This window comes from Eretmochelys imbricata, chromosome 6 (genome assembly GCF_965152235.1).
Source record: "Eretmochelys imbricata isolate rEreImb1 chromosome 6, rEreImb1.hap1, whole genome shotgun sequence".
Classification (NCBI taxonomy): Eukaryota; Metazoa; Chordata; order Testudines; family Cheloniidae; genus Eretmochelys; species Eretmochelys imbricata.
In genome coordinates, this window is record NC_135577.1 from 12039592 (window position 1) to 12053842 (window position 14251).

Here is a 14251-nt window from a genome sequence, read left to right on the forward strand (position 1 = left end):
GCTCAACATGCGGGTGGGAAACCATCTCTTCCCCTTGTTCTCATGTCCCTGAGGGGCTGGGGGGGAAGAAAGGGGGATGACATGGTTGCCAGCCACTGCATCTCTGCCAGCTGCATTGGTGGGGGCACACTGCCCTGGGGGCTAGATCTGCCCCAGGGCTGGAGCTGAGCTCTCCCTGCAACAGACATGAGTCAGCCAAAGGGGGAAATGGTGCCAGAGCTCCCAGGGACTGGGGAACAGCTCAGCCAGAGCAACAAATGAAATCAGGAGGCACCTGCTGCAGCCTCCCTGCTTGGCTGCCCCCCCAGGAGCCCCACGCCCCCAGATGGGCACTGCTGGGATAATCAGCCCCGCAGGAAGGCTCTAGTTCCCCCGCACTCCCCGCTACCACAGGCGCCTGTGGCAGGAGGGGGGCTGCCCCTGGCAACGCACTGCCTGTTTTCATTCTCCAGTGGAGCAGGCCCTTGCAGCAGGCTAAGCACTTTAGTGCTGTCCACTGGCAGTGAGTTACAGACGCCCAAATGGGCAAAGCAAACCATTTCTTTTCAGCACAGCTATTTGGGTGCTGCCTTCCCAGGGCATCAGGTGCCCACTGCTGGTACAAAGGTCTCCCCTCCTGTCTTGTATATACCCACTGTCTGCCCCTGAGCCAGCTCTCCTGCTTATCTCCCGCTCTGCCCCAGTTTCCCTGCAGGGCCCTGGTTAGCTGCTGCAGCTCTTGGTGCCCAGGCCCCCGGTGCAGTGGCTGGAGCATGGGGCCCACAGGCGCACAGTAATACACGCCCAGCCCAAGGGTTTATTATAAAGACCTTTTATTTGGAATGAAAATATAGATCTGGCCCTGCACAGGGCTCTGCATGTGGTTTTTCTCTTTTCCTTATTTGCATCTAGGCAGAAGCCACTTTGCTGGGTCTGAATGGTCCCTCCTATGACTGCCCCCCCGTGGCTATTAAAGAGGGCACAGTCACATAAAACTAGGGGTGTGCCCTACTCCAACCCCACTACACTGGCATGGTGGTGGCAGCTGCAGACCCAAGTCTGATTTAAAGGGGAAAGCTGAGCACAGCGACCCACCGATCTTGCCCCCTGTGTTCCCATGGGCACAGGAAGAGGGGGGCGGGGCCAGGCTGCACCCAACTTCGGCCAGCAGCAGGGGTGTGGATGGAGGTGGCGCTTAGTGTTTGGTTCCTCTAAAGCCAGGACCTGTGCTGGGAGAGGAGGGGGTTGTGAGGCAGAGAGGGGCCCCTGCATAGGGCTGGGAAGAAAAGGACAGAGCTGAACCCAGCACCGTTCCCCACCAGGGGCAGACAGAGGCAGGAAGCCACCCCTCAGCACATCAGCTTCTTGGGGTGAGTGACCCTGCCCAGAGTGAGAGGAGCTTCCAGGAGAGGGCAACGCTGCCTAAGGCAAGGGGGGAGGAGGGGCACACGAACCACCCACTCCTTTAAGAGGTGGGGTGTTTTGGTCAGCCATATAAAAAAGGGAAAAGTTTCTCCACGGCAGAGCAGGAAGGGGAGAGGTGGGAGTGGGGCCCAGGGCCCCCCTCACCTCGGGAGGGGGGTTACTGGCAGATCCGAGGTGAAGAGTCAAAACCCTGGTTTACGCAATCCCTTTGAAGGTGGTGCCGCGCCCCTCCCCCTCGCCAGCCACCCTAGACATCCCCGTTCTCGATGCGGCTCAGCTGTTCCTCCAGCCTGCTGATGCGCTCGCCCTGCTCCTTCACCTGCAGCCGCAGCACCTGCAGCTCCTGCAGCACCTCCTCCAGCCGCCCGCCACCCTGCAGACAGACAGACCGACCATCAGCCACAGGGCCAGAGCCCAGGCCCCCACCCGCCCGCCACCCTGCAGACCGACGGACCGACCATCAGCCACAGGGCCAGAGCCCAGGCCCCCACACGCCCGCCACCCTGCAGACCGACGGACCGACCATCAGCCACAGGGCCAGAGCCCAGGCCCCCACCCGCCCGCCACCCTGCAGACCGACGGACCGACCATCAGCCACAGGGCCAGAGCCCAGGCCCCCACCCGCCCGCCACCCTGCAGACCGACCGACCGACCAGAGCCCAGGCCCCCACCCGCCCGCCACCCTGCAGACAGACGGACCGACCATCAGCCACAGGGCCAGAGCCCAGGCCCCCACCCGCCCGCCACCCTGCAGACCGACCGACCGACCAGAGCCCAGGCCCCCACCCGCCCGCCACCCTGCAGACCGACGGACCGACCATCAGCCACAGGGCCAGAGCCCAGGCCCCCACCCGCCCGCCACCCTGCAGACCGACGGACCGACCATCAGCCACAGGGCCAGAGCCCAGGCCCCCACCCGCCCGCCACCCTGCAGACCGACGGACCGACCATCAGCCACAGGGCCAGAGCCCAGGCCCCCACCCGCCCGCCACCCTGCAGACCGACGGACCGACCATCAGCCACAGGGCCAGAGCCCAGGCCCCCACCCGCCCGCCACCCTGCAGACCGACGGACCGACCATCAGCCACAGGGCCAGAGCCCAGGCCCCCACCCGCCCGCCACCCTGCAGACAGACAGACCGACCATCAGCCACAGGGCCAGAGCCCAGGCCCCCACCCGCCCGCCACCCTGCAGACAGACAGACCGACCATCAGCCACAGGGCCAGAGCCCAGGCCCCCATCCGCCCGCCACCCTGCAGACCGACCGACCGACCAGAGCCCAGGCCCCCACCCGCCCGCCACCCTGCAGACAGATCATCAACCATGGAGTCAAAGCCCAGGCCCCCCACCCCATGGACGGTGGGTGAACCACTGACTTGGGGAGGCTAGCCCCCCAGCCCTACCCACCTGAGGCTCCACCCCTTCCGCACCCACCAGAGCCCAGCCCCCACCGTGGCCGCTGGCCCCTGCCCCAAGCTAGCGCCCCAACCCCCAAAGCACCGGCCAGCCGCCCCGCCGGGCCCGACCCGCCTCTGAAGGCGCAGGCCCAGCAGCGCGGCTGGAGCGGCCCCAGCCCCGGGTCGGCGGTGCAGCCGCAGCACCACAGAGCGGGGCCAGGCAGCACAGGCTCCTCCTCCCACCTGTGTCACAGGGTGGGGCTGAGCAGGCTCGAACCCAGGTGAGGAGAGCAGTGGGATGCTGTACATACCCCGGGGGCGGTGCTGATGCTGATGCTGGGCACCGCGGCAGGCGCAGCCGTGGCACTGAGGCGCGTGGCACTGCCGGTGCTGGAGATGGGAGCTGGGCGGCTCTCATGCAGCACGTTCTTCTTGCTGACTTTCAGGTCCCGCTGCTTGCTGGGCACGTAGGCTTCGCGTAGCGAGATCAGCACAGGGCCTGCTGTCTTCCCGGCCACCCATTCCTCAGCCTCCATGGCTGCATCTGGCCCAGCCGTGTCTGGGTACAGGTCGTCCTGGAACAGGTCCGACTGCAAGGGAGACACGCACATGGGGTCAGCCATGCAGCACCAGCCTGTGGAACTCCCAGCCACTGGGGAGGAGGCAGCCCCCCTACTATGGGCAGCCCCATGGCCAGCAAGAGCTGAGGCTGGGGATTCCCAATTCCAAGACGCTGGCTTGGAAAGGAGCTTTGTTGGGGGGGGAGTTAGCTCCTTCCTCTGAGGGGCAGCAGCAGCGTTCCAACCGGACATGCTGCAGCCACTGCTCTGCACCAAGCCCTGCTACCAAGGAGGGGCACAGAACAGGGATGCCCCCCACCCAAAGTTTGACCCCCCCCACACAGAACCTCCCTCCCTCTGCTGTGCCAGGCACTCACCTTCCTTGGCACTGTCATGATGATGGGCTCACACTTGCGCTCATGAAGCTTGTAAAACCTGCACAGTTGGGGAGCATAGGAGTTAGCAGAACAGAAGTCACCCCCCCATCCCCTCTAGATTACCCCCATCTCCAGGATCACTGCCCCCCCTAAAAAACCTCCCCCCCACCACCCAACATCCAGGATCACTGCCCCCCATCCCCTGCCCGCCAGTCACCCCCAATCCCTCTATCAGTGCCAGCCCCACCCCACATGCCCCGTTTCAGGAGCCCGCACCTGGCAATCTCACACTTGCTGACGTCCAGACCCCGCTTCGGCATCCAGCCCATGCCGCGCTGGGGCTCCTTGCTGGTGAAGGTGTTCAGGAAGTGGATGTAGGGTGGCTCCTCTGTGATCTCAAAGTACCGAATGCTTGAGTCCCCCTATGGGGGAAGAGGGAGGCAGAGAGAAATGGGGGGTGGCATATGGGCATCATCACACCACGGAATCCCCATGGACACTGGCAGTGCCACCTGCCCCCACCCATCCTCGCCCTGTGTGGATCAGCACAAGCTGGTACCAGCCCCTTCCATGTGTGGCCACAGGCTGCTCCTAACAGCATTAGCCTGGGGTCAGCAGGGGAAGGACCTCCCCCCGATGGTTGGACCCCTACCTTGCCGCAGACATAGATGACATTGGTATCGGGGTCATAGAAGGGCAGCAGGGCTCCATTGCTGGAGTCCAGCTCCTGCAGCGCCATGGGCTCTTCCAGGTTCTCCTGCAGTGGGATGGGGAAGGGAGGAGAGGAGTTGGTGATGGAGAGGATAGGCCCCGCACCCAGATCCCGCCCATCCGGAGAACCCTCCGCCCTGCCAAAGCCAGGATATTAGCCCTGAAGCATGTCTGTAGGTCAGGGGTCAAGAAGAATCCACCTCTGGGATCTCACCCTCATGGAGGACAGACTGGGGGAAGCCAGCAGAGGCATCAGCCACCAGGGAGCCCAGCTGCCCCTCTCCAGCGTTATTCTCCTCCAGTACAGCTGCCAACGATGGATCCCTGGCCCCAAGTGGATGTGGGCGGGCAAGACTGGCTCCTGGCCTTGCTGGTAGTGGGAGATCCTGGGTCAGCAATCCAGGGCCTTGCAGGGAGGCCAGGACATCACTACTCCGCACTGGGGCGGTGCCATGCAGCCCTGTTGGGGGCAAACTGGCATACCTCCCATCCCAGGGGACCCTCCTGGGCACGCCTGCCCCCTGTATCCCCAAAGCCCCCAGCTCACCGGGTCCCAGAGCGCCAGCTGCCGCTCGCTCATGCGGCTGAAGCCTGTGGTGAAGATCTTGCCATCAGCCAGGAAGATGGCACGCATGGGCCGCGCTCCCTCGTGTGCACGCTCCTTCTCCTGGAGGAGTAGGGGAAGGACAGCAGGGTGAGGGACGGACTGACACACTGCCCCCCTCCCAACCACTAGCTTCCCCACCCCCACGCCAAGTGCTGCATGGCAAGAAGGGTCCTGGGGCCACCTCCACCCCCCTGGAACTTCAACTCCACTGGGGTAAAGGAGTCAGGTTCACACACACCCCACCCACCAGGCGGAAGGGACAAACTTACCCCCACATCAGCACTGATGGGAGCAGCTGGTGCCTTTAAATACCCCCCACTCCCCAGATCAGACTTCTAACACCCTGCCCCCACGCCAGGGCACCTCTGGGCCCCACACTCAGCCAGGGGGCAGAATGGGTCTGCAGAGCACAGGAGGGGAGGGGAACCCATGCAATGCTGCCAGGATAGGGAAGAACCCAGGGGCCATCATTTGGAGCTGGGGGTCTGGGGTCCAGGGTGGGTCTGTCCCACCATCTGCAGCCCATGCTGGGGGGCCCCAGAGGGGTCCGTACCGCCATGACCACCCCTCGGCGGGGATCCACGATGCGCACACTCTTGTCCTTGCAGGCGGAGCAGAAGAGGCTCCCGTTGTGGCTCCAGCTGACGTTGTAGATGAGGTCGGGGTGCATGCTGTCCAGGTGGTACAGCTCCTCGGCCGTGCCCACGTTCCACACGATCACCACGTTATCACAGCCTGGGGGGACTGGTCCATCACACCCTGACCCCAAGGGACAGCTCCCTCAACCCTCCACTCCCTACCCCCAGCTCCTTGGCCATGCCCACGTTTCACATGATCACCACGTTATCACAGCCTGGGGGGGACCAGTCATAGAATCATAGAATATCAGGGTTGGAAGGGACCTCAGGAGGTCATTAGTCCAACCCCCTGCTCAAAGCAGGACTAGCATCAACTAAATCATCCCAGCCAGGGCTTGGTCAAGCCTAATCTTAAAAATCTCAGAGGAAGGAGATTCCAACACCTCCCTAGGTAACGCATTCCCATGCTTCCCCACTCTCCTAGTGAAAAAGTTTTTCCTAATATCCAATCTAAACTTCCCCCACTGCAACTGGAGACCATTACTCCTTGTTCTGTCATCAGCTACCACTGAGAACAGTCTAGATCCATGCTCTTTGGAACCCCCTTTCAGGTAGTTGAAAGCAGCTATCCAATCCCCCCTCATTCTTCTCTTCTACAGACTAAACAATCCCAGTTCCCTCAGCCTCTCCTCGTAAGTCAGCCCATCACACCCCGACCCCGAGAGACAACTCCCCCAACCCCTCGGCTATGCCCACGTTCCACACGATCACCACATTATCACAGCGGGGGGTGGTGGTGGTGGTGGAGGAGAAGGGGGTAATCCCCCTTGCCCCTCCCCACTCCAGATAGTATAAGAATGGCCACTGGGTCAGACCAATGGTCCATCTAGCCCAGTATCCTAGCCATGGTCAGATGCTTCAGAGGGACTGAACAGAACAGGGAAATTATTGAGGGGTCCATCCCGTCATCCAGTGCCAGCTTCTGGCACTCAGAGGTTTAGGGACACCCTGAGCATGGGGTTGTGTCCCTGACTATCTTGGCTAATAGCCATTGATGGACCTATACTTTTGGCCTTCACACCATCTCCTGGCAATGAGTTCCACAGGTTTGACTGCGTTGCGTGAAACACTTCCTTATGTTTGTTTTAAACCTGCTACCTCTTAATTTCACTGGGTGACCACTGGCTCTTGTGTTATGTGAAGGAGTTGGTAACACTTCCCGATTCTCCACACCATTAATGATTTAATAGACCACTATCATATCCCCCCTTACCTATCTTTTTTTGATCTCTCCTTATATGGAAGCTGGTCCAGATTCCTCATTATTTTTGTTGCCTTTCTCTGTATCTTTCCCATTTCTAATATTTTTTTTTGGAATGGGGAGACCAGAGCTGCACGCAGTATTTGTAGTGTGGACATACCACGGATTTAAATAGAGGCGTTATGATATTTTCTGTCTTATTATCTATCCCTTTCCTAATGGTTCCTGATAATCTGTTTGCTTTTTTTGACTGCTGCTGCACATTGAGTGGATGTTTTCAGAGAACTATCCACAATGACCCCAAGATCTCTCTCGAGTGGTAACAGCTAATTTAGACCCTGTCATTTTGTATGTATAGTTAATATGTTTTCCAATATGCATTGCTTTGCATTTATCAACATTGAATTTCATCTGCCATTTTGTTGCCCAGTCAGCCAGTTTTGAGAGATCCCTTTGTAACTCTTCCCAGTCTGCCTGAGACTTAACTATCTTGAGTAATGTTGTATTGTCTGCACACTTTGCCACCTCAGTTTCTCTCTTTTTCTAGGTTTCAGAGTAGCAGCCGTGTTAGTCTGTATTCGCAAAAAGAAAAGGAGGACTTGTGGCACATAAAAAGACTAACCAATTTATTTGAGCATAAGCTTTCGTGAGCTACAGCTCACTTCATCAGATGCATCCGATGCTGTAGCTCACAAAAGCTTATGCTCAAATAAATTGGTTAGTCTCTAAGGTGTCACAAGTCCTCCTTTTCTTTTTTTCCAGATCACTTATGAACATGTTGAACAGCACTGGACACAGTACAGATGCATGGAGGGCCCTGCTGCTCAGTGTTCTTCACCGTGAAAACTGACCATTTATTCCTACGCTTTACTTCCTCTCTTTCAACCAGTTCCAGATCCATGAGAGGACCTTCCCTCTTATCCCATGACTGCTCAGTTTGCTTAGGAGCCTTTGGTGAGAGACTTCTGACAAAGGCTTTCTGAAAGTTCAAGTCCACTAGACCACCCTTATCCACGATTGTTGACACCCCAGCCCCTAAGAATTCTAGTAGATTGGTGAGGCATCATTTCCATTTACAAAAAACGTGTTGACTCTCCCCAACATATCGTGCTCATCTATGCATCTGATAATCCTGCCCTTTACTAATTTGTTTGGGATTGAAGTTAGGTTTATTGCTTCAGAGCCATTTAAAACCAAAGCAAACAAACAAAAAAGGCTTTACATTAACTATTCACCAGTCATCTGGTACAGAGCCCTCCACATATAGCCCCGTCTGCCCCCCTGCCAGGACCCTGCCCTGCCCCTGCCCCCCCCCCACAGAATCATGGGTAGGGGGAGGCTGTACCTGCGCTGAGGAGGACATTGCGGGCGGTCGGGTGCCAGGTGACGATGCCCACGCGCTTCGAGTGCCCCTCCAGGGCTACCACAGGCTCTGTCAAGGGCTGTGTTAGTCCATTCTCTGGGATCTGCCAGACCTGTCAGGGCACATAGGTTAGAGGGGGGCCTGTGCCCCCCCCCCAGAGAGCCCACCCCACTGTGCCCCCTCACCCCATCAGAGAACCTTCTTGGCTGACACAGGGCATCTGCTCCACCTGCCACCATGGGCATGCCGTGGCACACATGGGGAGGAGAGAGATTGCGAATTACACCGAATCCAGACAGAGCTGGCTGCCCCTGCCCCAACCCCTTCCCCCACATACGGCCACCCCTGCACTCAGCCCTCTCACCATGACGGTGCAGTCCTCAGAGCCGCTGGCGATGACATGGTCACTGTGCGGGCACCAGTCGATGTCCAGGACAGGGCCTGTGTGCCCACACACCGTGGGGTATGACTTATCAATGCGCCCTGTCTGGGGGAGAAGGGGCAGAGTCACAGGAGATTCCTCCCCAATCTACAGCCGGAGCCCCTCCATCCTGACCCGCATTCCCCTGCTATTCCAGCTGTGGGCTCCCCCCGCAGCTCTGCCAATGCCCCTCCGTCCCAACCCGCAGCTCCCTTCTATCCCAGCCCTGGGCTCCTCCTATATACACTTGCAATCCTGTTGATTTTTTTTTTTTGGGGGGGGGGGGTAGAGGAGGAGAGTGTAGGGGCATATTTTCAGGGATGCACATGTGATGCAGTTGAGAACAAACTCATTACATCTGTGAACTACAAAATTCCAGGACATCACCTTCCCAACTACACTGTCCCCCTTATTGCCAGGTGGAAGCAGCCAGGAGGACCAGGGGGGGGGGGGGGGGGGGCGGGGGAAATAGACCCTCACACAGACCCATTCTCTACCCCAAGGCTAACCACAGCTCTCCCCATTCCCATCTCACCTGAGGCTCAAAGCACATTAGTATCACCAGTGCAATGAGCTGGTAGGACTCAGCTCCTGCCCCCCGCTACCCCAGTCACCTTGAGCACTGGTAGCACCATAAAGGCTCCTCCCCCACTGGCCTCCACAATCACAGCCACGAACTTGGGGTTGACAGCACAGAAGCTGCTGTCCCAGGTGACGCGGGAGACGCGGATGTCATCGTAGCACTGGTCGTTCTTGACGGGCTGCCCGAAGACATGGCGGAACTTGCTCTGACGCACAACCTTCCGGAACGACATGGCTGCGGGGGCAAGAGTCAGAGAGGCCAGGCCTGAAATGCAGCGACTTCTTGGGTGGGACACGGTAGCTGATTTAATACGCACAGGACCCCTCATCCAACGCTGAGTGGCAGCTGTCTCTGCGGTGGAGCGCAACTGCTTTATATACAGGATCCCTTGCTCAATGCCAGGATGCAACTTCCTCGGGGGTGGAGCATGGCAGCTGTAACTGCATAGCCATGTTATACAAGAGTTTGGGGCAGGAAGTGAACGAAGTATTCAGTGCCACAGCATGGCGGGATTGGGAAGTGGAGACAAGGTCTCCTAGAAACTGCTGCTGGAGCCTTGTGCAGGCTGTAGGGGCTGGCTCCCCCCCGACTCTGATCTGCAGGATGTTGGGGAAGCATCAATCCTACCACTTGGGGCACAGCCAGGAGCATGAGGCTCATGGGAAAGGGCAAGACCTCCCCACAAAATAACCCAGAATTCCTCCCTTATCAGCCCGAGCTTCGCAGGACAAAGGGGCCTGTTGGGTTCGGGCTGACACCCAGCCTTCCAGGGGCTCTGTTTACAAGGTGAAGCCCTCAACCAGCTCCCCCATTCAATGAGCCAAGCATCATCTTTAGGTTTGCGGGCAAAGGGCTCAGACACGCTGTCCCCAGCACAAACAGACATGGGTCCCTTCACAGCCCCCTGGTTAAATTCCAATCTTGGTGAAGGAGGTGTTTTTGGGGGGGAGAGGGTCATTCCCCCTGGCTAGATCACCCTCTGCTGGGGTCTTCACAGCAAGATGCTGATGCAGAGGAAGATAGTCCAGGGGTTTCCAGGGTCACAGGCTATGTCCCCCCCCCCCCCCATTTCAGATCACACAAACCAAACACCCCTCTTGGACAGCATTCCCATCTAAATGCCCAGGGTGCCCAATGGGCCATGGGGGTGGGTGTCCCTGCTCAGAGTATTGGGCTCACAGCACTCTAGAGTGGGTGGGTGAGGGCAGGATCATTAGCCCCAATGGATCAGGAAACTGAGGCAAGAGAGGGTCTGGCCTGAAGGCCTCCAGTGCCTAGGGGCAGAACAAAAGGTAGGACACAGGATCTGGGTGAGGAAATCAACAGGGATGGCGGGGTGGTATTTCCCATTGCACAGAGGCTACATGAGCAAGGGGGGATTTGATAGCAGCCTTCAACTACCTGAAGGGGGGTTTTAAAGAGGATGGAGCTCGGCTGTTCTCAGTGGTGGCAGATGACAGAACAAGGAGCAATGGTCTCAAGTTGCAGTGGGGGACGTCTAGGTTGGATATTAGGAAACACTATTTCACTAGGAGGGTGGTGAAGCACTGGAATGGGTTCCCCAGGGAGCTGGTGGAATCTCCATCCTTAGAGGTTTTTAAGGTCAGGCTTGACAAAGCCCTGGCTGGGATGATTTAGTTGGGGTTGGTCCTGCTTTGAGCAGGGGGTTGGACTAGATGACCTCCTGAGGTCCCTTCCAAGCCTGATATTCTATGATTGGGGGTCAGATGCCATGGGGATGGGCAAATGCAGCTCAGACCCCCCCCACACACGTTCAACAGCCCCCCTAAAAAGAGGGGTCAGCTTGGCCCCAGAACCACCCAGGGGTGAGGCCCCAGGCAGGATCACTCCGGATTCAGCCTGGGGGAAGCCCGGCCCCGCACTTCTCGAGCAGGGGGGATCACTCCCGATTCCCACCCGGAGCAGAAACCGATGCCCTGGGAATCAGACACGCCCCAGAGCCAGCCGGGCGGGGGCGGGGGCACATCTTAGAGACGGGAGGGCAAAATGCCATGAACTCTGCTCAGGGCAGAGGGCCGAAACTGAATGGGGGGCGGGGGGGGGGGAGCACACTGTAACCTGCCCCCCGATTTCACCATTTCCCCGCAGGATTTTCATTTCCCACTTCCCCGTACACCCCGCCGCACGGACACCAACGCCGGCGGCCCGGCCCGGCCCGGCCCGGCCCGGCCCGGAGCGTGAGCGAGGCCCCCCCAGCCCGGGGCTGGGCCCCCCCCAACCCCGGCGCCCCCCCCACCAGGGGGCCGCACTCACCGGCCGTGCTGGCGCTGGCGGTCGGGGCCGCTGCCGGGCGGATGGAGGCGCCGCGCCGGGCCGGCAGGAAGTAGCGGGGGAGGCCGCTCCCTTCACCTGCGTGGGCCGGGCCGGGCCAGGCCTGGGACTGGCTGCGCCGAGATCGGCCCGCCCCGGGCCGCGGGGGGGTCAGCTCCGGGGTGGGGATGGGCCAGCGGGGGGAGGGGGGGAAATGGGGATGGGCCAACATGGGGGGATGGGCCAAAGGGGGTTGGGGGGGCGGGGAATGGGGATGGGCCAACGGGGGGGATGGGCCAGGACGGTGCCGGGGGGGGAATGGGTCAGGACCGGGAGTGATCACATGGATGGGCCAGTTCAGGGGAGCCAGAGGGAGGTGAGGATGGATCCTGTCATCTCAGACACCCATGCGGGGCTGGGCCTGACTGCTGTGACCCCCCTCCCGGGGACTGAGGAGATGGAGCACCCCCTTCTGGGCTCCCCCGGTCAAACCAGCGGGAGAGAGAGGCCAGCGGGTGGCGGGGTCTGGCTGGCTCCCGGGACCAGGGAATGGGACATGGGGCCTTTCCCTCTGGCGGGGGAGGCCCTGATCTGGCCCCAGGGCGGGAGACTGGCTGGCTCAGCGGGGCAAGGAATGGGACACGGGGCTTTTCCCCTCCAGGGGACACCAGCTCCCATCCAGATACACGGCTCTCCATGCCCCTTTGCAGAGGTCCCCAAAGAAGCACAGAACGCCCTCTCCAGGAACACATTTAATAAAACCAGAGGACAAGCGACATCACACAAACACACATGTGTGGGGCTGGGGAGGGCGCTGAGTGTGCGGGACGTACGGCCACAGGTCTGTCTCAGCACCCCTCGCGGAGCCTGGGCCAACAGAGGGCAGACCTGCAGTGGGCTGTCAGACATGCTCCCCGGGCCAGGATGTTCCTCTCATGGGGTGACAGCAGCTTTAACACTTCCCTGTCCCTAGCTGGACTGGCGCAGCGGCCTTAGAGCAGAGAAAAAGCTTGCTAGCATATGGGGTGCAGCAGGTAGCCAAGCAGCATCTGTACAGGCCACCCCAAGCCACATGGCCACCAAATCCACTGGTGCTGGACATGGCAGCACAGCAAATACAATGGGTGATCACACTCTCCTTGCAGCCCAGAAGGCACACACAGATGAGGTCCCCACCCTAATCTGGCACCGCTGGGTAAAAGGAGCCCTGAGAGGGGCCCGTAAAGAACCAGCAACTGCGACCGTAGGAGGTGAGCAGTGGCCTGTGGGGGCAGAATGCGGCCCCAAGGAGGGGAGTGGAATCGGACTGAGGGGAGCTATTGTCACTCAGGCTCGTTCTGCCTGGTGCTCTGCTCTTGCTGGGTGCCTGGGCCTTCGCTACAGCTTGCTGGGCCTGCTCCACCTGTAGCTAACAGAGCAGGGGCAGGTTCCTGGGCGGTAGCTGCGTTAGTCTGAATCGGCAGAAACAAGGAGGAGTCCTTGGGGCACCTTAGAGACAAACTGATTGGGGCATAAGCAGAATGCTCCCAGATGCAGGGAGTGAAAAATACAATAAGCAGAATATATATTATAGCAGATGAAAAGATGGGAGTTGCCTTACCAAGTGGGGGGGGGGGGGTCAGTGCTAACGAGCCAATTCAATGAAGGTGGAAGTGGCCTATTCTCAACAGTTGACAAGAAGGGGTGAATACCAAGGGAGGGAAAATTACTTTTTGTAGTGACCCATCCACTCCCAGAGCAGGGGGATTAGTTCAAGCAGTAGAGGCTTATGTTTTTAGCTCCCAAGGTCACGGGTTCAATCACTTCTGCCAGTGGCCTGCGTGGGAAAGGGGAGTTCTTGTCCTGCTTCCTCATTCTTCACTCCAGGAATGAATTTGCAGCTCCTCTCTCTTCCTACTGGGGTCACTGGGCAGATACACACTAACTGGGGTCTGGATCCCAAGGCCCCGGATGGATCCCCCTTTTGCCATGCACTTAGCTCCCTGGAAATGTGGGCGTGCCCCTGCTGGGGGTAGGAGAAAATCACTTCCCCCTCCAACACCTTGTGATGCAGCTTTCAGCCCCCTACCCCTGTGTCAGTGTGGCTGAGATTACTCAGCAGGGGGAACCCTTCTCCCCTTGATCCCCCATGTCCCTACCTGCAGTCACTCACCTGAGAGCCCCTAGGCTGACATGAGCTCAGCGCATCTCCAGGGCACCTCTTCTACCCCACTCCCTCCTGATGAGGGCAAAAGGTGGCTCTGAGTCCCTAGCAGGAGGTGTTGGTGGGCAGCCAGGCCCACACACCGGACACCCTGCTGGAGGCAACTCAGGAGGAGCTGTGTGTGTGTGGCCCCCCCCAGCTCAGAAGGTCAGAATTAAAGAACCACAGGCCCAAGGGGTCAGAATTAAAGCCGTGGGGTGTGGCCCTCTATGGGGTGTCCTGCCCCCATGAAGCGGTAGGGGGGAGCAGTACCTGCCCCCTGGTGGGTGTGGGAAGGTGGGGATCCCCAGGGCAGCCCCATGGCCTTAATTCTGACCATTCAGGTGTGTGGTTCTAATTCCATCCCCCGCATACACCTGGACTGCAGCTTCTGTGTCATAGTCATGTGTGCGAAGAGGAGACTGGGCCTGCTTTCTGCAGGTCAGAATGGTCAGGCTGCAGGGGCCCTAGGGGACAGAGTTAGGGGGGCACCTGTACCCTCAGTGCTGGGTAGCTAGCTGTAGTGTGCAGAACAG

At 59.4% G+C, this 14251-nt stretch overlaps 1 protein-coding gene across 1 annotated transcript; it reads right to left on the reverse strand.

The window, feature by feature from the left end:
• Nucleotides 1-795: 795 nt before the first annotated feature.
• Nucleotides 796-11700, reverse strand: CORO1B (coronin 1B). The gene is made up of 11 exons (XM_077820839.1): nucleotides 11537-11700; nucleotides 9294-9496; nucleotides 8623-8745; nucleotides 8241-8370; nucleotides 5610-5791; nucleotides 4997-5116; nucleotides 4391-4495; nucleotides 4015-4160; nucleotides 3739-3796; nucleotides 3113-3391; nucleotides 796-1777 (listed from the first exon to the last, which is right to left on the reverse strand). The coding sequence occupies exons 2-11, from the start codon at nucleotides 9492-9494 to the stop codon at nucleotides 1652-1654; spliced, it is 1470 nt and encodes a 489-aa protein (XP_077676965.1). The 5' UTR covers nucleotides 9495-9496; nucleotides 11537-11700; the 3' UTR covers nucleotides 796-1651.
• Between the last annotated feature and the right edge of the window lie 2551 nt (nucleotides 11701-14251).